The sequence below is a fragment of the Candoia aspera genome, chromosome 2 (genome assembly GCF_035149785.1).
Source record: "Candoia aspera isolate rCanAsp1 chromosome 2, rCanAsp1.hap2, whole genome shotgun sequence".
Lineage (NCBI taxonomy): Eukaryota > Metazoa > Chordata > Lepidosauria > Squamata > Boidae > Candoia > Candoia aspera.
Window position 1 is genome coordinate 192,421,351 of NC_086154.1, and position 23,061 is coordinate 192,444,411.

Here is a 23,061-nt window from a genome sequence, read left to right on the forward strand (position 1 = left end):
CGTAGTTTGCAAACATATTTATTCAGCAGTTTAGAAGTCTGTATATAGCTCCTACATGAGCACAAATATTGCAAGCTCAACACAAATTAAAGGAGGCCCTAGCACACCATACAAAATAATTGTCACTGTATCATCTGTTTTACTAACATTTACAAAATGCACTCAAGTAAAATGAGCCAAGAAGTTGTTCATAGAAAAATACATCTCTAACCAACTAATATGAATACAGACTCCATTAGGTAATTTACAGAATCTAGGAAGGTCTGAGAAAACATCCTACCTGCCCTTCTTTACAATCTTAACATCAGACCTCCTCTGTATCTTCCTTAGATGCATGGAGGCATTTAGTATTAGTGAAAGAGAACAAACTATGTAGGCTTACATGTGTCTCAGCTCTATGTAGCCTGTAGCTGGCAAACAAGTTGATATTAATGTAGAACAGCCTCCAATACAGAATGCACTCTTTTCCAATTCAATAGCTTTCATACTGTGTTCTGTGGAACTCTGAGCTGATCAGTGAGATCAGTAACAACAGACAAGCCTCAGTGAAAGAAATACCATACAAAACTACTGATCTTTCATAGAATGTATGGCTACAAAGTAATGGTGGGTGTGCATTCTTAGCTTAAGTTAACAAACAAAGCAAAGACCCAATACAGATCTGCAGATGAGTGATTAGCACAGCTGATACAGATGAAAGGAACAGACTGCTACTTCCAGTAGCAGAGATGGAGCCCCATGATTTTCTTTATGTGCTGAAAAATTAGCTCAGGGAAAGATGGGCTGGAAACTAGACAGTACAAAGACAGTGGGCTTTGCCTACTCCCTACTTATTTGCTCATTGGACTAATGGCTTCTCTTCCCAGCCATCCTTCTATGTACCCTTTGGAACACCCTTCCCCCAGAAGTGAGGCTAGCCTCCTCTCTTTTGGACTTCAGGAAGTGATTGAAGACCTGGCTTTGTCACCATGCCTGGATGGGGAGAGGAAGAGCCACTCTTGGGGTTGGTTGGCTTCCTAGTCCTGCCGAGGCCAGTCTTGTTCCCCTTTGGGTAGTATTAGATTTGCCATTACTTGGATCCCATTACATTTTATATTTATTGATTGATATTGATATTTATGGATTAATGATACTATTTATGATTTTATTGAATTTTAAACTGTTTTATTGTGAAACGCCCAGAGTCCCCCATATGAGGGAGATGGGCGGTGATAAAAATATGATAAATAAATAAATAAATAAATAAATAAATAAATAAATAAATAAAATGTATTAATGCAATTTTGTAAAATACTTTCATCATAAATGTGTGATTAGTGTTAGCATTTGGGGTACTAGGCTGGATCCACAGTGAAGACAGGCAGGTCAGGATGTCCTATGACCCTGGAATGGGGAACTGTGGCAAGGAAGAGGGGAAGTGACTCAAGGTCCAAACAAAATTGGTTGAGGATTAATCTCTCCCCTCTGGTGAGGGCAGGAAAGCTCACAATTTGTTTGTATGGAGCTTACAGCCTTAGTGGTGGCCAACTGCCTCACTGATACTTGATTTTGCAGCAAGTAAAGTAGCTATCAGTATGTTGAATTTTGGTCCAGGTCCAATGCTGAACCAAGCCTTTTATCTGCTATAAAGTTAAAGTTAAATAAAGTTGTGGACATTGTATTCCCACTTTTTAAAGTATGTTGTCTTGTATCTTGTTGATACCTCTTCACCTTTCCCCAATGATTCATTTAGTTCTGCTAGAAACACAGCAAACCTCATCAATACTCTGCCTGAAAAAACAAAAACCTTAAAATAGTTTCCACAATCCCCTGCAATTGTGACTATACTTTTTTTTGGAAAAGATTGGAATACTTGATTGTTCAAAAGCCACTGCTATAAGTTAATTTAAAATGATATTTTAGTGGATTTTTGGAAATACATATGCATATACAAAGAGAGCACAATACGTTGACCAGAAAAAAGACTTCCAAGTATACAACAGCAATATAAGGATGTCTGAAATGATCAATCAAGTTTCTATACAACATCCAATGCTCTCATTTCACATATTCATATGGTTTCGTTGTATTATCCGATAAATGATTGCCAGACATCTGTTACATCTTTCTAAAACTGGGGAACATGAACAGGAGGATATATGGAATTCATGTCCTATTTGTGGCCTTCTCATAGATAGTCTGTTATGGGAACTCTGATTGTCTGATATGGGAACAGAGTCCTGGATTAGATGAATGCTAGCTTTGATCCAGCAATGTACTTCTTATGTTCAGAGATACTTCACAGCATATAACTTCTTAGAAAAATTCTAATAAATATGTGTAAAAGCCATTGATTTAATTTATTGTTACATCATGATGTCTCCATGAGCACCATCTTGTAATATGTTAAGAATACAGAAATTTATTTGCTGTGTAATATATACACTGCTCCTACATACATATAACATAAAGTTAACATTATCAAAATAGCAAAGTATTTGCCTGAATTTTTAGAAACTTACCTAAATAAATCATTAATTGGATGAAATTTTCACAATGAGAAAACATAATACTATATATTTTCCTAGAAGAAAGCCTCACTGAACTTATTTCCAAGTAGACATGCATTGAAATCTACTTTAGCAAGAGAACCATTATAGTTGAACAAATTGTGAAAGTAATTCAGATGAAGTAAGTTGGACTTAATGTAAACAAACCTGTAAAAATTGTTACTGTTTTAAGAATCACAATAACTTTAATGAGCCAATTCTAATAAAGTGTACACTGCCTTGATAATCATATCCACCATAGGAAAAGTCTGAAATATCTGATTATCATTACTTCTAATGCTTTATAATATAGTATATTATACTGATTATATAGTCAGCATAAGTTACTCTTGTTAAAATTATTACTCTTTACAGATTTTATCTTTCAAAAATCATTTTTTTATTTCTAAATTCACAAATCCCTGTTAAACAAATTCTTTTGGATAATTTGATTATTAGTAATATAATTTGACTTACCAATTTAGCTACTTTTCCATAATCAATCCATCTAATTGTTGCAAAGTTTGTTGACTCTGCACAGTTGAAACCATGATTATATCCTGCATGGTATCCATATGGGAAAGTGATCATGAACTCTCCAGCCTCCTGTGTGATCTAAAAAAGAAGACAAGGACTAAAAATTATTACCTCTTGAATCTGGCTGCAGAATCCTTGCTTTCCTAGATGTTTCCTATTAGTTGTCCTTTTCCATTCCCAGTATTGCTGTGTGGACAATACAATTAATTCTTTAAAAAAAAAACCTAGATGGGTCCTCCTGACATTTGACACGAGGAACAGGTAAAGATTTCCTCAAATCATGTTTGATTTCAGGTGGCTTTGTGAACTTATACTTGTAATATTCCTTATCAACAGAGAAGTGGTTTCCTATTGCTTTTTCCTGGGGTGTTTGTTCAACTGTCCAGTCTAGCCTATTCTTCTGGGATTTCCTGTTTGTCTCCCAACCAAGTACTAATGAGGTCCAATTCTGTTTAACTTCTTGCAAGACCACCTAAGATCAAGTATGCACCACCAGCTGCTATGACATCAAGGTACAAGTTCCTCCCTATATTAGCAAGTAGGGATTGAAATACATAATTTTTATCTAGCCTGGTGCTACCTCCAACAACTTCATAATCACCCAATGCTAAAATAGATAACAAGGGGTCAAGGAGCCATGGTAAAAACTAAGCCCACAGGCAAGCTTCAATAAACATACTGGCCATCATTTTCATATGCCATTACATCACACAGTGCTAAAGGGAGTTAATTACCACTTCTCCTGGGTTGGCAAAAAGGCCAAAGCATATTTAAACCAAAACCCGAGAGTGGCAAATTTCACAATTAAATCTTCTGTATATAGGAAACGATACAAAAAATATAGGGAAACTCATGACAAGGGTAGACTTCCATGCCATAATAATAGTCTTAAAAGATATATTCTAGAAAAGATACATTTTCTTCATCGGTCTTTAAAACGATCAGTTGATCTTGCTTGTAATTGAACAATTATTTAGTTACAACAGTGCTTCCCAAACCTGGATAAATTACACAACATTGGGTAAAAGTGGTTTTTCTTCGGGTAACAACACACAAACCCATAACCCAATCACAACAGGGACATTTACAGTAAATTGACTTAAGGTGTTTTATCTACATTGGGTAAAAAGGACTTTCTGATAAATGGTTTTGAGTAATTAATGAAAAAGTTTGGGAAACACCGAATTACATGCATGATGCATCGAAATTAGCATGTAGAAGAATGGGGAAGAGGAGGGAGGGAGAGAAATCAGCAAATGTGATTGGAGAGAGTTTTATGTATGAAAAACGTGCATACGTTATTCATAAGCATATACAGTATGTATCCACACATGTGAATCTCATCACATGCTCAAACAGAATAATTATATTGAGCAAAAAAGGAAGAGGAGGAGGACATTTAAATTTAAAGATATTTTAAAAGTGGCCCCTCAAATAGTCAGGCACCACGTTTTTTTATAATTTTCAAGATAAAATGCAACACTTTATATTATGCCTGGAAAACAACTGGCAAACAGTGCCAGTTTTCATTTGGGTCTAATATGTTTCCAGAATTTTATAATGGTCAGCAGACAACCTGCTGCATTTTGCACCAGATACACCTTAAGAATAGCCTCATACAAAGCACATGTTAGGGTGAGGTATAAGAAAGTTATGGGTAACTATTGATGCCCAGCTCAGGAACATAGCTGATAAACTAGGTATACCTGTACAAGTACAGTATGCTCCTTGCCACTACTGCCATTAGGATGCCCAGAGACAGCTGGGGTTAAAAAGTATCTACAGACTGCAGGTCTGCTCTTTCAGGGGAGTGTAATCTCATCAAGAGCAGGCTGAACTTCAGTGCCAGAGACTATTTCCTTACCAACCAACATCATCTTTATCTTATCAGAATTTAACTTCATCCTCATTCAGCCCATTATCAAACTTAACCCAAAGGAGCCAGCTGCCTCCTCAAGTAGAACTCAGCAATATCAATATAATGATGGCACCTTAAAACCCACCATGAGATCAAAGAAAATAGGAACAGTCTTCCAGTTTCCAAAATAGTTTAACCATCAAGATAATCAAAACAGTCTGAGCTTCATATCCTGTTGAAGAGCCTAACTGAAATGGGTCCAGTTCATCTGTATCACCCAGATATCTTCCGGTTAAAACTACAATTTCTCAATTACCTCAGCCAGAAATGGTACATTTAAGACCAGCTGGTTTCCAAGCTCTTTCAAGTCAAGGGAAGGTTTCTTTAACATTGGCTTTATCACTGACTCCTATAGGCAGGGAGGGATATACATCTCCTATAAGGAAACAATTACTTCCTTTAATTTTGGGGCCATATTAAGATGTAAGAGCCAAGCAAACAAACAGTATATCTCACCAGTCCAAGGCACTTTGCCTCCTTCATCAAAGATTTACAAATTAAAAGTATCCAAAATAACAAGACAGATGGTTGCCACAATACTAAAAACCAAGTCAAGGCATATCTGAACAATTTTATCTATAAAGAATGATACAGCTAGTGACTGACTGCTCTGTTCCACCTCTCCAGCATCCTGGTGGAGGCAATGGTGCATAATACAAAACCCCCCAAAACAGTGATGGCCAATTCTCTGTCTAGAGAGAGAAGGAAACATTCTTCGCTACTTCTTATCACCATGGAATTACTCCAAATGGATTTTTTTCATTCCATTCACACTCAAACTCTCAGCCCTTCTATTTTATCACCTTCAGCTCCCTAATATAACAGACTTGTATCTGCAAAAGGGAAGAATGTTGCAGATAGGAGGCAGCAAAATTCCAGGTCCACTGAGAAAAAAACTGGATCCATCAGATACCTAGGGTGAGCCATTTTAATCAGATCACAAGTAACCAGAGAAGGATCAATCTATGGATAAATTACACCAATTACCTACAGTCTCAGTTTACCCAAACAGAACCCCAGATCTAGAATATGCCTTATAAGCTTGAGGCCAGGTATTAATCGGACCAGTGTTCTATTTCAGGCTGAGCAAACACGTCAGATTAATTTATGAGTGATTTACTGACTGGTAGTACTGCAGTTACTTACAAAGGTAGGCAGAGAGCTGGCTGTGCAGACGCATATATGCCCCAAAAATATAGGGAAGCAATACAGAGCTGGGTACATCATGGTAGTTTAGAGTTTTGTTTAGAGTCAAGCCATAGGAGACACACGTTCAGGGAAACACCAGAGAGCATAGTCAGTCAGTCTGAGTCAAAGAGCAGAGAGGAAAGTTAGTGAGTTGTTTTAAAATAGGACAGATATAGGTATGGTTCAATTACAGGCTTTAGTATCTTTCTTCTCTGCTCAGCTCTCTGAAGCCACTAATGCATCCTGGAGTTGGGTGCTCTGCCAGGATGTGGTCCCTCATCACCTGACTCCTCCAACACCTGCTCCTGCTGATTTTTTACTGAGTCAAATTAAGATTGCCTCAAATTGTTGCTGACTCCTGGGGCTGACAATCTGATGGATCAGGCTCTTCAGCCTCTGATGCAGAAGAGTCAGACTAGCCCATGACAAACAGGTCCATGATCCCATTTTTATTTAGGAGATATTTGTGATACATTCTAGGTCAGCTTTTTTATTCTTACTTGAAATGCCTTACCAGCATACCTCATTAGGCTATGAGGAACTGATTCCCTCTCTCTATGAATTCCTTGATCACACTGCAACCTGAAAGGAAGTAAGACAGCCAGTGTACAGCTCTCTTTTCCCTGTAACAGACAGGTTGAAGTTTTCCTCCTTTTCCTGGGTGGCCAAGTTAACTTCTCCCACCCTTAGTAGCAATGACCTCACTGATTATATCCTAACCATTTCTTGTTTCCTCATCTTTCAGCCACAATCCTTCACATCAGGCCCCAGTAAGATCAGCCATATATTCCTTCGCCCAACAAAATATGATCTCCTCTTTATACTCACAGCCACACAATCACCATAGTGGTGTTACCTTTTGCTGGTAACCATGTCACTCTAAGGTTAGAATCTCATAGGCCCTATGCCCACAGTAATCCAAAGGAGGCCACAGAGAGAGAATCTTGATTGAGGCTGATAAGTCTATGTGTTCGTAATATACTGCCAAAGAACCCAGCACCTAACTTAGCTTACCCCAAAAGAAGGGTCTGTAAACCTGTTTTATATAAATTCTTGTTTTCTTATACCCTCATTAAAGATAGCAATTGCATACTATATCTAAGCATAAGCAATATAGATGGGATTATGCACAACACACATATGATCATGCTGAGATTGTGATTGGATTGTTTTATTTTTAAAAATATGATGTGAGTGCATATAACTATAAACGTTTTCTGTGCCAGTAATTCCCAAATTTATCTTGTCACTCACCCTCACTGATGACAGTTTAGCAGGTGTGCTGGGGCAATAACCAGCAGTTCAGCTGTCACCTGGTAGGTGTAGGCTGGCTTATCTGCGTTCAGCATGTTTCCAGTTCTATCACTCCAAGCCACAAGAGATCATAGCCTGATTCCCTCTATTCACATTCTCACAGAGGTCTATTAATTAGAACTCCAGTTTAGTATAGACTGCTCCCTAGTGGTACAAGGTTACATAACTATTTGAAATGCTTAAATGGAAAGCTACGGAGTTCCTTTTCCTAGAATGCATCTGCATGAAAACCAAGATTCAGACACCTTAAATAAAATAAAAATGAAATAACAGAAAACAAAATAAAATAACAGAAAATGACAAACTTTGCATGCTCCATACCCTATAATTTCTAAAAAAACAAGTTTGGAAACATTAAAAGGAATATTTTTACCAGGATTCTTGACATTTCTATTATTCCTCCAACTTTTTTTATTTCAGCTTGCAGAATACATACAAAATATAAAATAAAAGCCAGCAAATGAGATATGGGGAAAGGAATAGAAGCTAATACAGTATGTATTTATATATGTAATATAAATAAAGCTACTGGATGTGTATAAATCTTTGGAGAAAGCACTAATTCTGGAAAAGGTGAAAGGAAAGAGGACGACCAGCAGCAAGGTGGATGGACTCAGTTACAGTGGCGATCAGTGTACCCTGCTCAGGTTAGGGACAGATTGTCATAGAGAAAATCTATGTGGTTGCTAAGAGTTGACACCAACTTGATGGCACATAATCAAACAGTTCAGAAATACTTTTTCTATTTAGTGGTTTAATATATACTTACATTAAACAAGCATAGGGTTATTCTTGGCTTATATTGCCAAGAATCCTGTCCACGTTTACAAACTAAACAATTTGAAACACATCTTATATAATTTTAAATGGGCAAGCAGGTGCCAAAGTGGCATCTACTGATATTGATCTAACAAATATTCAGATGAATATTCAAATAAAAACAGATGTGAGTGATTTCTCGGCAAAATGGTTTGCAAACTGATCACAGTAAACCACCAAATAGTCTACTTCCCCAGCCAGGTTGTATCTGTCTGCACAGGCTAAAGGCTGTAATTAAAAGCAAATTGTATTACATACCCATCAACCAATCTCTACCTCCACCCCAAAGCAGTTTCAGTTCTGAAGATTTCAATAAAAATATTCTTTAAGACAATTAGGTTACCCCACAATTGTTTTTGAAATTTTTGTTTTGGGCCAATACAATTACATTTTCAGGTCTATTTCTCCTAATATAAGAGAACCATATATGCTGCCTTGAATTCTTTGAAAAAATATAAGGTAGAAACAATATAGGCTGAGACTTTCATGACAGGACTATGCAAATATTAGTTCATCAATCTGATTGATTTAGAGAATTTTCTGTAGGTTGAAAAGAGAGAGAGAGATACGAGACACGCACACACATGTATGTATGTGTGTGTGTGTGTCTGTGTCTGTGTGTGTGTGTGTGTGTGTGTGTACTGTATGTTTGTGTGTATATATATATATATGTTTTCTTTCATGATTTCTCCACCCTTACCAAGTGCATGCACATAATGATTTTTTCACAAAGATATAATGTTTTGTGTAAAACTGGAATTGGTGTAAAAATAAATAGGATTTCCTAGGCCTTATTTGATGTAATGAGCAAAGACCCAAACATAATGAATAACTCACTTTGTCAAAAGGAATTCCATATTTTTTCAATATTGAGGGAGAAATTAATGTCATCTTATGGCGTAGAAAAGCATCACATCCTTGAGAACTGCTTGGGAAAAATCCTAGTAAAACAAAAATAAATGAAGAACTGTATTAGACATAGTTGATAACTTTAAATAATTTATTCACAGTATACTGTTATCTATCATCAAATTTCTATATAGAACAGTAACTTCTCTCAAAAATAGCATTCTGTTTTTAAACAAAAATGAGAAAAGAGAACACACATAATCAACAATAATTGGTGCTTTTAGACTAAATCCCTCATTCAATGAGTTCTCCTCAATAATTATATTTATATACATCTCAATCCCACAGGAATTATTTTACAGTGGCAATTACTGTGGAATAATTTATTATTATTATTGTTGACATGTAAAACAGATAGCTTTTTCAGATAATTTGAAAATTCTATAATTGCATTGTTGGGCTGCTGTTGTGAGATTCAAATTTCTTTTCTACAGGACTGCAATTTATTTTATTATTTTTATTTCTATCCCGCCTTTATTATTTTTATAAATAATTCAAGGTGGTGAACATACCTAATACTCCTTCCTCCTCCTATTTTCCCCACAACAACAACCCTGTGAGGTGAGTTGGGCTGAGAGAGAGTGACTGGCCCAAGGTCACCCAGCCGGCTTTCATGCCTAAGGCGGGACTAGAACTCTCAATCTCCTGGTTTCTAGCCCGTTGCCTTAACCACTAGACCAAACTGGCTCTACAGTTCTTGTACTTAAGGCCTCAGACCAAGAAATTTTGTCACATAGATTGTGATCATATGATGGCAACTCTTCCCACAAAAACACAGTGGATTCTGTGCAGTCCTTACTAAGAAGGCACTTGTGAATTGTATTGAACAGATAATTTCATCTCTTGAAAGTAACAAAAGGGAAAGAACCAAACATAAAAACATTGGCAAGCCTCAATATATTACTGAAAAACATGTGTAACTGTAATTAAATATAAAATTGCCCAATACATTTCAGTGGAAACCTTCCTGAGGGAAATAAGACATTTGTGTTATTGCTGCCGTACTAGAATAACTCAATAATGGTTATTTTCCCCCTGGAGAAAGTTTGCATTGAAACACATTAAACAATTTCTTATTTTACCAAAATCCCTATACTTTCCAAAAGTATTTTTTCTTGCCTTTTTCCATCAGTTTTCTTTACAGTATTTTCAGTTTCAAGAACCAAGCGCCTCAGAGTAACTGCAAAGTCTGTTTCAAGAACAGGTAATATTTTCCAAAACAAAAAAGCAAGGGGTAGCACCGCCTCAAACAGACCTGGTGCATAATCTGGGGGTCCTCCTAGACTCACAGCTCCTGCTTGAAGAGCAGATGGTAGCTGTGGCTAGGAGGGCCTTTACACACCTTTGAGTTGTGCACTAGCTGTGCCTGTTCCTGGACCAGGGAGCCCTGCTCACCGTCACTCATGCCCTCATAACCTCTTCTCTGGACTGCTGCAATGAGCTCTACATGGGGCTGCCCTTGAAGAGCATTCAGAAGCTTCAACTGCAGAATGCAGCAGGATGGGTAGTAAATGGTGCCAGTTATTCAGCGTGTGTAACACCACTACTACGTGAGCTACATTGGTTGGCAGAATGCTTCCGGGTGCAATTCAAGATGCTGTTTGTCAACTTTAAAGCCCTTCATGGCTTAGGACTGGGTTACTTGAGGGACCGTCTCTCCCCAGTTGTTTTTACCAGTCCGATCCAGCCAGGGAGGGTGGGCATATTTCAGGTCCCATCAGCCAAAGAATGTAGGTTAGCAGGGCCCTGAAGATGTGCCTTTTCTGCTATAGTACCCAGCTTGTGGAACATTCTACCTCCGGAAATCCGGATGGCCCTGACCTGCTGATTTTGTAAGGCCCTGAAGACCTGTTCTGTGCTCGGGTCTGGTGCCCCAAGGGTGTGCAGGGGCCTATTTCTTGGTTATGCTAGTGATTTGGGTTGATGTTGCTCAGCTGCTACTTTTGTAATGTTTATAATTGTTTTGTTTTATTTTAACCCTGTTCACTACCCAGAGTCACTTGTTGAGATGGGCAGCCATATCAATTGGATAAATAAATAAATAATATTGGCCAGTTCCAGTGAGCAATCTGGCTGTTCTATTTTGAACCTAATGAAGTTTCCAGACTCTTTTCAAAGGCAGCCAAACATGCAATGTATTTAATCATCCAACTGAAAAGTTACTAGAACATGAATAAATGTGAGGATATATCTACCTAGGTAAGATCACAGTTTGGTAAACCAGCTAAGACTAACCAAAGGTACTCTTTGCCTTTGAGACAACTTGGGCCACTAGTGACAATGATGGCTCTAGGACTACCCCCAAACTGCAAACATTCTCCTTTATGGTGAGCATGCATTGTTTACAGCCTTGAAAGAGTCAGAAACTTTTGAGAAGTTCATCTGAGTTCTAAATCTGATGTATCTCATTAGAATTCCTTTTGATATAGAATTGCTTTTAAATTTACATACCTCAGTAAGTCATCAGAAACTAACCATGAATATCTATAGATAATACCTTGACTTCACTAAAATTACACTCAGTATCAAATTTTTTAGAGTATGTTGGTGAAGGTATAAACAAATTGATAAATGTTTCTGTCATGTGATGCCAATGCTCAGTTAATTCATTGGTCAGATGTTTTTGAATTGGGGAATTCATTCAACAGTTTTTCATAATAAATTCAAAGTTCATTGTCTATGTTTCTTAGTGCATATAAATTAAGGTGTCATGTTCTCTTTTCAATGTGCTGTTAACATTGTAACGTTTCACATGTCCTCTTCTGTTCCGTGTTCCTTCACCCGGGGTTTTTCCATTCCTTCACCCTCCGTTGTTTTGAGGGCTTGGAATGTATGTTTGGGTTTGCGCTCCTGCTCAAGGTTACTTTCCCAGGCGCGTCTAACGGCTTCTAGCACCTGGGAGGGGGAGCGTCCTGACGAGGGATGGGGCGGAACTTGCTCACAGGCAAGGCTTTTAAGTTTGTATTTGGCGCGCTTTTGCTCATTCTCAGCTTTCTCTGTATTTGCATACTATTCCTTTAATAAATCAGTTATCTTTAAGCCCGAGCTTGTGAGACTGAGTATTTGGGAGTAGGCAACCGTTACATAAAGCTGAGAATCATTTCATCCATTTTCCGCTAGCCCCATCCAATCGTTGGATAAGAGGGAACGCTAGCGATGACAGAACCTCAGCTTCGCGCAAGTGAGGGAAGCGAGGAGGAACGGGAGGCGGCCAGAATCCGGCCAGCGCTAACCTCGAGAGCGCAAAGAGCAGCACGTCGGGAGTTGCGAGATATCCAATTAGACGAACTGCTGATATCCATGCAGGAGAGTCTCAGGAGTGAACATAGAACTGTTATGGAAAGAGCACCGGGGAGGGGGTCTCCACAATTGTCCTGGGAGCCCGAAGTCCCCTTGTCACCGAGGGTGGTGGTAACCAACCAACCTCCGGAAGAGCCGGTCACTCCAGCCCGAATGAGGGCATTAGAGGATAAAATGGATTTAATAGTGACAATCCTTAAGGATCTACCCAGAGAGGCAGAGCCCACCCCGGAGGATTGGGAGGAAGAGCCGTCACAGTACCCCAGGCACAGTACCCTATTAACCCGGGGGAGAAGCAAGACTCGATCAGCCCGTCAAGGGGGGGAGCGAGAGGCAAGACCTCCTAGGGATCGACCACCCATGGGGACTCGGCGTACGCTGACATTCGCGGCACCGCCACAGCCAGCTGAGCCGGCGAGAACCTTCCCACCATTTGGAGTGAAATTCGATGGGGATCCCACAACGCTCTCCTTCTTTATCACTAATGCCAAGCATTATATAGAAGATTGGGGTCGGAACTTTCGGTCAGAACATGGCAAGATCAATTTCATTGCCAACAAGCTGAGAGGAAGGGCAGCAGATTGGTATGTGCAACTATGCCAGGCTGAGGCAACTGAGTTAGAGGACTTCGATGACTTTTTGTGGGCACTTAAACAGCATTTCGAAGACCCCCTAGCTCAAGAAACAGCTAAAAATGACCTGCGGAAACTCTACCAAGGGTCCCTCTCAGTTGCCAAATATGCGTTGGAATTTAAGGCTTTGGCAGGAAAAGTGGAAGACTGGTCGGAGCCAACAATAATTGAATTGTTCAAACAGGGGCTAGAACCCGAAATCCTTCGATGGGCACTAGGAAGAGATGATCCCAAAACGCTATATGGGTGGATTCAGTTGGCGGGCAGCGCAGAAAATGCCCTACAAACCTATGCCCATACCAAAGAGCTTAGACAAACGCGTCTTGCTAGAGGAGCGCGCACATCTGGATTTGCCAGCCGCCCCAAACCGAAAACCTGGGAAGAGGAGAGGGAGCGACGGTTCTCCAAGGGTCAGTGCATCAGATGTGGGAAAGAAGGGCATCGAGCCACGTCGTGCCCGAGACGCCGTCCAGAGGAACGACAGACGAAACCTACGGTAAAGTCGCCTGCTCCTGCTCCACCGCGGAAACTGAAAGCAGCCGTCGCGGAACTGGACCCCCCAGAACTACCCTTCGGAGAAGAGGAAGAAGAGTTGCAATTCGAGCAGCCGGCGGGAAAAGCCTACCACCTGCCCTGAAGAGCGCCCTAGGGCAGGTGGAAGAAACCGGGCGTAACCACGATTCGGTGAGTGGAAATTTCCCCACACTGACTGTTAAAGTTAAACTGAGCTCAAAAACCAAAACTGTGGAAGTGTGGGCCATGCTAGACTCGGGTTGCTCCCGTTCCCTTATGCACCCTGATGTCGTAGCGGCTCTGGAACTGCCCACGTTCCCTTTGCCAAGACCTATGATTTTCACCCAATTGGATGGAACTATGGCGGGAGGGAAAGCAGTCAATCATTCCACGGGACTAGTCGCCCTGCAGATGGGCTCCCACCAAGAAAAGCTGCCATTTGTGGTAGCTCCAGTGGGGGGTCCTCTGGTAATCTTGGGGATGCCTTGGTTTGTACAGCAGAACCCTTTTATCAACTGGCTGCATAGAACTGTGACTTTTGCAGATGGATTTTACAAAGTACCCGAAAAGGACCTACTGGAAGACATGGAGGGTGGAGGGGTAGCATATACTAATGTGCAAACGCTTCAACCTCTTGAGGGACTACCCAATCAGTATCAGGATTTTGCTGAGGTATTTGGGGAAAAGGAAGCGGATCGCTTGCCACCCCACCGAAAAACAGACTGTGCCATTGAGTTTTTACCAAATGTAAAATTGCCTCACCCAAAAATATACCCCATGTCTCCCAAAGAGCTAACTACGCTAAGGGAGTTCATTGACAAAAACCTGGCTAGGGGTTTCATTGAGCCGGCTAATTCCCCGGTGGGAGCTCCTGTCCTATTCAGGCCAAAAAAGGATGGGTCATTAAGACTTTGTACCGATTTCCGCGGGCTCAATGCGGTCTCAATATTAAATAAATATCCTTTGCCCCTGATCAAAGATATGTTATCACATCTGTCCAGAGGCAAAATTTTCTCAAAACTGGATTTGAGAGAAGCTTATTTTCGTATTCGCATAAGGGAAGGGGATGAGTGGAAAACAGCATTTAACTGTCCTCTTGGGGCTTTCCAATACAAAGTTTTACCATTTGGTTTATCCGGAGCACCTGGGGTTTTTATGCAACTAATCAATGAGGTCTTGCATGACCACCTATTTAAGGGGGTACTGGTATATTTGGATGATGTATTGATTTATACTGAAACCATGTCAGAACATATCCACTTGGTGCGTCAGGTACTGGCTAAATTGAAAAAAGCAGAGTTGTACGCTAAACTGTCAAAATGTGCATTTCATCAGTCACAAATTGATTACCTAGGCTATCGAATTTCATCTCAGGGCATTGAAATGGACCCTGCAAAAGTAGAGGCTATTGTGGCATGGGAGCCTCCCCGTACCAGGAGACAATTACAAAGTTTCCTTGGATTCGCCAATTTCTATCGGGCATTCGCCCAAAATTTCGCTGAAATCGCCCTCCCCCTTACTGAACTGTTAAAAACTAAAGGACAGGGGGATACGCGACGTTCAAAGAACCCAGGCGCGCTCCTTAAATGGACTCCTGCCTGTCAGCAAGCGTTCGAAGCGCTCAAACAAATATTTACCACAGAACCAATTTTACAGCATCCTAACCCCTCTAAACCCTTTGTTGTACAAGTTGATGCTTCTGATTTCTCCATAGGAGCAATTTTGTTACAATCTGACCAATCTGGCGCCTTAAAACCCTGTGCCTACCTCTCTCGCAAATTCACTGAAACGGAGAGAAGATGGCACGTTTGGGAAAAAGAGGCTTTTGCTGTAAAAACGGCTTTAGAAACATGGCGACACCTATTGGAAGGCACTTCAAGCCCTTTTGAAGTCTGGACCGACCATAAAAATCTGGAAGCTCTAAGCACCAGTCGAAAACTCAGTCCCAAACAGCTGCGCTGGGCTGAGTTTTTCAGCCGCTTCGACTTCACCCTTAAATTTATACCAGGCAAGAAAAACTTTTTAGCTGATGCACTCTCCCGCAGACCCCAAGATGCTGGCCCAGGGCCAACGGTCCAAGGCACCGTCTGGACCGACAAACAATTAAGTTTGGCAGCAGTGACTCGCAGCCAGACCCGAGCGCAATCACTGCAACCTCCAGCCGTGCTGCCTTCCAGCCGCTCGCCGCATTTGTCAATTCCCTCCGATTTGCAACAACAGTTGCTTTCCCACCTTAAAACAGATACTTGGTTGCAAACCAATAAACACATTTTAACTTTCACCAACGATCTTGCCTGGCGCAACGATCGCCTTTATGTACCCGATGCTATGAGAAAAACCATACTCCAGCGCTGCCACGATGACAAGCTGGCTGGACATTTTGGCTACGTAAAAACTTTGCACCTTGTGCGCCGGCAATTCTGGTGGCCAACTTTACTCAAAGACCTAAAGGCATATGTGACTGCGTGCCCTGTATGTGCGGCGATAAAGCGCAAACCGGGCAAACCCCAAGGTCTCCTTCAACCCGTTGCCACCCCCTCTGTCCCTTGGCAGGACATTTCCATGGACTTTATCGTTGATCTACCCCCTAGTCAACGCAAAACTGTCATTTGGGTGGTCAAAGACTTTTTCTCCAAACAAGCCCACTTTATCCCATGCGCGTCTATCCCCACCGCACAACAGCTGGCACGCCTCTTCCTCACCCACGTGTACCGCCTCCACGGTATCCCCGCCCGTTTGGTGAGTGACAGAGGCACACAATTTACGTCACAATTCTGGCGGGCATTTTTAAAACTTTTGGGTACAAAACAGTCACTTTCCACCGCTTGGCATCCGGAAACGGACGGATCTACAGAGGCGGTTAATTCCACACTGGAACAGTACCTCAGAGCTTTTGTTAACTACCAACAAGACAATTGGGTCGACTTACTCCCATTTGCTGAGGTCGCTTACAACAATGCCGTTCATCAAACCACTGGTCAAGTTCCTTTTAAAACAGTTTTTGGACGTGAGTTTGTTCCTATTCCTGAACTTCCTCACCCTCAACCGCTACCAGCCTCCCTTACTGACTGGGCGGACTCTCTACAAGACTCATGGTCTAATATTCAACTGGCTCTCCTCCATGCCCAGGCTACCTATAAACGCCATGCCGATGCAAAGCGTTCTCCAGAACCATCCTTTGCTGTCGGGGATAAAGTCTACTTATCCACTAAGTTTATCAAGTCCCCACAGCCCTCTAAGAAACTTGGCCCTAAATTTGTCGGACCTTTTCCAATTATTGCTCAACTCAACCCTGTTACGTTTAAACTTGATTTACCTCACAACCTTAAACGTTTACATCCTGTTTTCCATTGTAGTTTACTCAAACCCTGCCTGTCGTCGGACCGCTGGCATCCACAACCCATTCCACCACCTCCACTCATGATTGACAACCAGCAACACTTCGAGGTGACATCCATCCTCGACTCCCGACGCCAGCGCTCCACTTTACAATACCTCGTTCGCTGGAAACATTTCCCTCATCCTGAATGGGTTGCTGCTTCAGATGTCCTTTCCCCTCGACTCGTGGCTCAATTCCACTCTGCCTACCCTGACAAACCTGCTCCATAGTTTTTTTTAAGGGGGCAATATGTCATGTTCTCTTTTCAATGTGCTGTTAACATTGTAACGTTTCACATGTCCTCTTCTGTTCCGTGTTCCTTCACCCGGGGTTTTTCCATTCCTTCACCCTCCGTTGTTTGAGGGCTTGGAATGTATGTTTGGGTTTGCGCTCCTGCTCAAGGTTACTTTCCCAGGCGCGTCTAACGGCTTCTAGCACCTGGGAGGGGGAGCGTCCTGACGAGGGATGGGGCGGAACTTGCTCACAGGCAAGGCTTTTAAGTTTGTATTTGGCACGCTTTTGCTCATTCTCAGCTTTCTCTGTATTTGCATACTATTCCTTTAATAAATCAGTTATCTTTATTCAGGACTTGTCATTAACTTTTAGGTTTCCATTGCAAAACACTGGAAAACTAAAGTAGATGTTTCATTGCATCAGTAGTATTTAGAAGTATGGGAAATTGCTTTGGCTGAAAAACGTAACACAACACAACAAAGACTTAAGAAAACTCTATAATGAACTTGAACTTTGTTGCCATATATTAATTATACCTAGGGCTGTGCAGTTCTTTGGAACTGATCTCCTAAAGGTGCTTTGGATGGTACGGGAGTCCAAACATTGCACAGGTACCTTAAAGTAGCCATGCCTTTTCCCTGAATTGTGTGGCTGCCCTCCACAACTGACACATGATCTCAGGAAAAGATGCAGTTGTTTTAAGGTTTTGCAGACTATGTTTTTGCTCCCTAGCACTTCAGAAATTAATCAAAAGCATTGCACATCCATATTAATAACTTTGTTCCTAATAGATTAATCTCTATAAAGATTATTTTTATTGTAAGTATTGAGTATGGATGTTTAGAATATTTATATTTCTTCTGAAAATCAAATATATTCACATTATTACAGTCCCAAGTAATATTTCTTTCTACTTTTTTTTTGAGGGGGTTCTAGAGTTATTTGATTCTATTCTGTACTATTATCCTTTAATTGTTTATTTTACAAAATTGCAAAAATAATTAAATTGAACAAAGAAAAAGAAGAGAAAATATAGAGAAAGCCTAATCTTCTATCAGTCCATATTTGGAACCTTCTTCCACTGATGGTTAGCAACTAATATTCACCCTCCAGATGCATTAAGTCTTCACGTAAACATCAGTATTTGTAGAAGTCACCCTTTTATTTATTTATCAAAATATTCCTTGCCAATCTGCTACCCTAAAGACCTCAGAATATTTTATAATCCATATCTAAGAAATTAGCAATATGGTTCCAACAGCACACTCCATTGTTAAATGAATACTGAAATGAAGAGAGGCACTTAAATCATCTATTAATAGCACGTAAAGAACATTGTGTTTTACAGAATAGCATTTGTCTTACTTGCTTTGACCTCCACATTTTCTCAGAAGGTACAAAACAAAATACTTCAGCCAAGAATATTATGTGAGATGTGGACCTGCTGGCAAGAAGAACATCCATGACTCTATGTACTGTAAGGCATTCATTTCTGTTTCACACAAGGGCTTATATGTAATACCAAAACTACACTAGCAAGGTTTGGGATCACATGGAAACTTTCACATGTACAACTATATACACAAAAACCTCCATAGTGTAGGCAGCTGTATTCTGTACAGATATTTTTATTTTACCTCCTGCCACAGCGTAATGTATGGGGGGGTGCAGCTTCTTACAGCTCCTCTCATGATGAATTCTAACCCATGAATGGGACTCATATTATTTACAGTTCTAACATGTAAATAGTTGCAGAATTGGTCAAAATACCAGCATTTAATAAAGCCAAGTACTAATTACAAAAGTTACATACAAAGTGCATCAAAACTTATTTCACTGCCTAATAATGCTTCTACAATACTACTTGTTTTAGGAAAGTTGGTATTAAAGATGGATAAATTCAAGAACAAGAATAGGAAAACCTGTCTGCTAGCCATAAACTTGAAATGAACTCATCATCACACTTTTAAAAAATCTAGAGGTTTGTGCTGCATTAAATAAATTAAATTTTAAATTAAAATCAATGAAGAAAGAAGAGACTATTTAAATCTTCTTCTTTATGGATTTGTAATCAGGTCCTGAACAAATGTGGTGACTGGTCATAAGTTAATTTAAATTGGAAAACCACTGGAGTAAGGTAATGCACAGTATATTAAGCCCAGCACATCAGTTTAGAATGTATATTTACAATGACCCTGGAAAATTATACCCTATATCATCCCAGCAGGGGGGACAATACAATACAAAATACATGCTTTGAAAGCCAATCTTCTGTGAATATTTTAAATTGGTTACACTTGTAACACCAATATCGTTTTTTGCACAAATGCCATAGTCTCCAACATTATATATACGAAAATACAAATACGCTTGACATGACTTAGTAGGTGAGCAGTATTTCATAGTTTTCATTCTGTGAACAACTATGGTTAGAGAACACGTTCACAGAAGACACAAGAAACAGAAATCATTTTTCCATCTTAAATCTCAGGAATATAGCAGATTAGAGACTATGCAAAAATATCAATTTTAGATCATGTCTTCTAGTCCATTTTAGATCTTAAGTATCAAGGCCTGATTATAATAAGCAGAAATGCATATAATTAGATCAATCTTAGTGCATGCATGGAGTGTTATCACTAAATGTCAAGAAAACGTAAGAGAAAAATGGCAGTCTTTCTGTCATCCTTGCAATTGATAGTGATGATTAGCTGAGAGACATATGTGATTCTTTGTATGAGATGCAAATTATTTATTCCAATGTAAAGAATAACAAAATTAGGTAAAATTAGGTATATTCATAACCCAGATTTTTCTATAAATGCTCTGTTAGTAGATACTCTTTATTACAGTAGCTGACCAGCAAATTAAGCTTCTTAAACTTCTTAAAAGAATAAAAGGACAGAGCACAAAAAGCCATAGAATTGGAAGGGAAAACAATTATTTGGAAAAAACAGGTAATTATTTAGGCAAAACACCTAAATCCTAGAATGTTTCTAAAACATTGATAAAAGTTCATACAACAATTTACCACAATGGAGTGAATACAGGCATAGAGCCCAGATAACAGAAAAAAAGTGACAAATTAATTAGTAAAAATTCCTTAAGCCTGTGTTTCTCAACCTTGGCAACTTTAAGAAGTGTGGACTTCCACTCCCAGAATTCTCCTGAGGTTGAGACACACTGCCTTAAGCACAGAGTTCTAAAATTCTACCTATGAAATATTGAGCTATTAATTGGATATATGATTACATGAGTTTATGTGAATGTAAATATGGTTAAAATCGTATGACAAATAAAATGTAACAGGAGAAATAAACCCTAGATACCAAAAAAGTGACAAAAGAACAAAATGGAAATATACATCAATATAAAAAATATTAAGAGACTAGTTTCTCACTAATAGTATTGTCTACCATTTATCTTCTTCTATTACTGGGTAGAAGTTTCTTCTGTTACTGGGTAGAATGTAATGTTATGGAAAGTCTGAGGGGTTTTGGTATTCTTTATTTAAAAAATAATTGAGCAGCCTAATTCTCTGTCTTCTTGTCCCAATATACTGATTAAACTGACAAAAGATATCAACCTCAGGCTCCTTGGAAAGAAAATCTTAAATTAACAGATGTTAGGACTAGACCTAGAATTGATCCAAAAGCCTCTCAACTTTTCTGTAAAAATGGGACTCAAAATGTTCAAAGGGATATGAAACTATTTGTGGTATGCCATGTTTCACATCTCATATCCAGGTCCCCCAAATCCATGACTGCTGTTTGCACCATCCAAAAAGATGTCGAGGAGACTCTTTTTCACATAGTCAACTGGATGACTATATAGTGACATAAGAGCAAACAAGAGGAAAAGCAAACAAAACTAATTTTAGTTGTGATTTCAGTGATGCCCATAAATGAAAATAAAAGAATGTATGTAAGCAACAATCTGGGCACCTGAAAATGAATTCTTATTTTTGTTCCTTTTTTTAATAGTGCAGAGAAAATTCTAGCTGAAGTAACCTGTAACCTGGATTTAACTCTGAGAGTTTGGCTTAGCATGTTGTATGAATGACTCCAATTTAGTTTATTCAACAACTACAGATAAATAAACTGTGGCTTAGTGTAATGTATGACCCAGCCCTCATTTCAATAATTTGTGTTATTGGTTTATTTTATAAGGTTATGCTATTTTTCCTAGGGCTGAGACATAGCAGCTTGTATATAGTCATACAAATAAAGAAAAGGCAAAATTTTAACTAGAGACATTATTTCCTGTGCCAGTGCATCTTGACTGTAAAAAAAAAAACAATTAAAATATTAAGAAGCAATTACAGATGATATCTGAAGTTTTAAAACAAGCCAAACCCATGTCAACCACTTTATGGCTCCACATGCAATATAATTGGTTTGGGTTTGACTTAGCATGCCATGTGAACAATTATGGTTTAGTGCTTCATGTATTGTAAGAATCCAGTTAATATGTGCAGGGTACATTAGACACTATACAGTGCTAAATATTATTTGGTATTTGAGTCTAAAATATTACTCCCTAAGTAGAATAAAATGCTTTGTATTCATGCTTAAGAGGATTTGAACAACATAAAACTATTCTTTCGGCATACAGGATTTGTAGCCAGATCCAGAGTCTCAGCAATGAATATTCCTAAGAAATGATAAATTAAGGTAACAGGAGTGATGTGACAACATCACAATGGGAGAACAATGAAGTTTGATCAAATTCTCTGGTGCCTTTGAATGCTAATTACTATGTCAAATTTTATTAAAATTCAGGAATAATTAATTTTCTACATAGTGCTTTAATTTTTGGATTTAAAAAGTATGTAACAAAATTATTCCACCCTTCCCCAAATTTTATGTTTTATATTGCACCACTACTGAAAGATCCATTGATGCACAATTCAGATAAATAACCATAGACCTCAGAACATATACTTCATTTCTCCCAGTGCAATCATTTAAACATAATAAAAATCACTATCATGATTTATCAAGCTCCAATTTCTCTTGCTATATACCATACTGAGAAGTTTATTAAAGTGAGTAAAACATTTCCAAAAGAGGCAATAGAAGAGACAGAAATAAATTAGTGCTAATAACAAACTACAATCTCTTTAGAAAAACTCACACAGATTTAAAGAAATGAAATGACACATTTAAAAAATCATTTCTAGAATGAATCAGTTACACATCTATTCCCACACTTTAACGAAGTCAGAACATTTCAGTCTACATAATGGAAAGCAACGGGCAGCAATTACATATACTCCAAAGTACAGAAATTGCAGCATTGAAGTGTTGAAAAATTATTCTGTCAATTCCTCAGCAGTGAAACCAAGAAGCAAACATGTGGCTGCATTCCAGAACAGCAGTACAATAGTCCTCCTAAAGCCTCATTTTAAAAAATACCATAATACCCAAAATAACCAGTGCAGATTTAGGCACATTTATGCTGATTGATTTCAGTGGTCATAAAAATGTATTGCATTAACTTGGCAAACACATTATGTAGCCTCTTCATAATTTTATGGAATAAAACCTATATTTAGCCCCAAATTTTCTAATGTCAGTAGTGCAAATTAAGGCTAGCAAAGTCTCCCAACTGAAACAGCTTCTAGTCTCCATTCTAAAATCCTCAAAAGTAGCTCACAATACAAGCTTAGGTAACATGCCGGATATTAATTAATAATTATGTACAGTAAAATATTGCTCCTTCTTTCTCAAGTAATATTACAGACCTGCCTTAGCAATTAAATTTCACATCATTAAAACGGTATTTTCT

General features: G+C 39.1%; 1 protein-coding gene across 2 annotated transcripts in view; it reads right to left on the reverse strand.

Moving 5' to 3' along the window:
* The window catches only part of KDM4C (lysine demethylase 4C), a 239,934-nt gene that overhangs the window by 173,493 nt on the left and 43,380 nt on the right, over positions 1-23,061 (reverse strand). For both annotated transcript variants that reach the window (XM_063295063.1, XM_063295064.1), the window contains 2 exons: positions 9,142-9,245; positions 3,006-3,143 (listed from right to left, as the gene is read on the reverse strand). In XM_063295063.1, the coding sequence (XP_063151133.1) occupies positions 3,006-3,143; positions 9,142-9,245 (242 nt within the window). The remainder of the gene's footprint in view (positions 1-3,005; positions 3,144-9,141; positions 9,246-23,061) is intronic.